The sequence below is a fragment of the Petaurus breviceps genome, unplaced genomic scaffold, assembly GCF_028583685.1.
Source record: "Petaurus breviceps papuanus isolate PSGF00001 unplaced genomic scaffold, PetGlider_PUasm1.0 90667, whole genome shotgun sequence".
Taxonomy (NCBI): Eukaryota; Metazoa; Chordata; class Mammalia; order Diprotodontia; family Petauridae; genus Petaurus; species Petaurus breviceps.
In genome coordinates, this window is record NW_027187302.1 from 5,885,789 (window position 1) to 5,888,299 (window position 2,511).

General features: G+C 37.0%; 1 protein-coding gene across 1 annotated transcript in view; it reads left to right on the forward strand.

The window, feature by feature from the left end:
* Positions 1 to 1,597, forward strand: part of SPACA1 (sperm acrosome associated 1) — a 45,486-nt gene extending 43,889 nt beyond the window's left edge. Inside the window, 1 exon segment of the mRNA XM_069065162.1 lies at positions 1,441 to 1,597. Within this exon segment, the coding sequence (XP_068921263.1) occupies positions 1,441 to 1,597 (157 nt within the window).
* Positions 1,598 to 2,511: the final 914 nt, after the last annotated feature.

Here is a 2,511-nt window from a genome sequence, read left to right on the forward strand (position 1 = left end):
CTTTCTTTCTTTCTTTCTTTCTTTCTTTCTTTCTTTCTTTCTTCCTTTCTTCCTTTCTTCCTTTCTTCCTTTCTCTCCTTTCAAAATTCACACTCTATAAAACCAAGGTTACATGCCAAATGATTCTCAGCTCTCAGCTTCTATTTACGAAGAACTGTCAGATGAAGTGGGTTTTTGTTCTCAATGTACATATCATTTTTATTTTAGAAGTTGGTTCTTTCTTATTGGTCAGAATTAGGTCCAAAATAGTAATTTCCTTCATTGCTTACTCCGACTTTTGAAGGATGAGATATTCAGTAAGGAAAGTCAAAACCTTGTTGTTTGCTCTGTTTCTAGTAGAAGCCCAGAAAATCCAGCTTCTTATTACTACAATATCATAATTCTGTGCTGTGTTTCTGGAACTTACTAACAATTTCTCTTTTTTGGATGGTCCATTATACTCTTACCATGATCCTACTTCTCTTTCTCTCTGTATTGATTGTTATGCAAATGTTCTCCACCTTTATCCCTCTGATTTGTACATATGCTCAATGAGTATCTCCTCAGGATATGTAATACTGTTCCACTACTTTTGACTGAGGTCTACCCTTTTATTGGAATATCTCAACTCTCAGTCTTCTTGACTAGATTTTTTTGTTCACTTTTTCTATTACCAATACCATGCTTATTTGTGAAAAGACACCTACAATCTTTAGCATTATTACTGCCCCTCATATTATATATTGTGTCTTGTGAATTAATGGGCCACCATAGTGATATTCTTGAACCTTAGGTGGGCCAGAGGATTAACCGCCAGGCCTGTATTCAGGAAGACCTGAGTGACCTCTGATACTTACTAGCTGTGTCACCCTGGGAAAAGCACTTCATCCTGTTTGCCTCAGTTTCTTCATCTGAAAAATGGGCTCAAGAAGGAAAGGGCAAACCACTCTAGTTTCATTGTTGAGAAGACCCCAAATGGGGTCACAAAGAGTTGGACACGAATGAAACAACTAAACAACAAATAGTGATAATTCAGTTTTCTTTAGCTTACCTCCCATTTGTCCTCTGGATATCTGACTAGGTAGATGTTTGTGCACATTTTTAATTCTGCCCCATCTGAAAGCAGTATAGCACAATGGAGGAGTGATGGATTTGGAGATGGAGGATCTATGTTCAAATTCCTGCTCTACCACTTACTTCCTGTGAAATGGGGCAAGTCACAACCTCTCTCAATCTGTTTCTTTAAATTCAAATCAAGGGGATGGGACTAGATGCCCCCTAAGATCTATTCTATTTTAAAATCTATAATCCCCACATTTTTAGTTTAATATCTTTATAGGCATAGAGATGCATTCATATGCACACACATAATGAATGAAAGAGCTCATGGCAGATAGGAGAAAGTATGAAATCAAAGCCACTTAGTCTTAGATTTAATTCCTGCTTTTTTCTTAATTTTAGGAGTACTGTAAAAACATTCTGGGCAACAAAAGGCTCTTTTTCAGAGGCGCATTCTGAAGAGAGCTCAGTAAGATTCAATGATACACCTTCTATGGAACCAGTGCCAACAGATACCATTGGGACTGAAGAAGATGACTAAACTGACTGGAATGATTGACATATAAGCTATTAGAAACCAAAGAGCAGTATAGTATATAAAATGCATTATTATATAAATAAAATATATACTAAAATATTTACATGTTTGGGGAAGTGGTTTCTTGTAGCATGAAGATAATGCTTGGCTTTCTTTAGTACAAGTTGGCAGGAAGGTGACTAACATTTAATTGTAGAGCTGTCTTATTAATACCATTGCCCAGAGTATGACATTTAGTTAGATAGGCTGCATTTATTTGTCACTGAAAATAAAGCTAGGAGAGAGCACTTTGAAGTAAATTCTTCCATGCCTTCATTCCCTTATGTTCAGTTTCCTATAAATTAGGAGGGGCAAGGGAAATGGAAGGAATAAACATTTATATACATAGTGACTACTAAATACCAGGCTCTCTGCTAAGCACTTTACAAATATTATCTCATTTGATCCTTACAGCAATCCTGCAAAATAGGTGTTATTATTATTCCCATTTTACAGTTGAGGAAACTTGAGACAGACAATAGTTAAGTGACTTGCCCAGGGTCACATAGCTAGTAAGTGTGTGAGGCTGGATGTAAATTCAGGTCTTTCTGACTCCAGGTCCAGTTCTCTATACATTGTACTACCTAACTGCCCCTACAGCAGGATCACAAATGGTTCAAAGGTACAGAAAACACCAGTGGTTATTTTGAAAAAGCAAAATCCCCAACTCATTCTCTGAATTTTATGTCAATGACTTGCTATTTTGTAGGTGTGGGAACTCATTCCATTAAGAAAGGTTGCTACCTCTCCACAAGAGTACTTTGAAGAATGGTTTAAGGCTCAAACAGGTTAAGTGACTTGCCAATCATCACACAACTGCTATTCATTGAAATATCAGATGCCTATCATATGTCAGGCACTGTGGTAGAGGATACAAATGAAACCTCTCCTGCCCT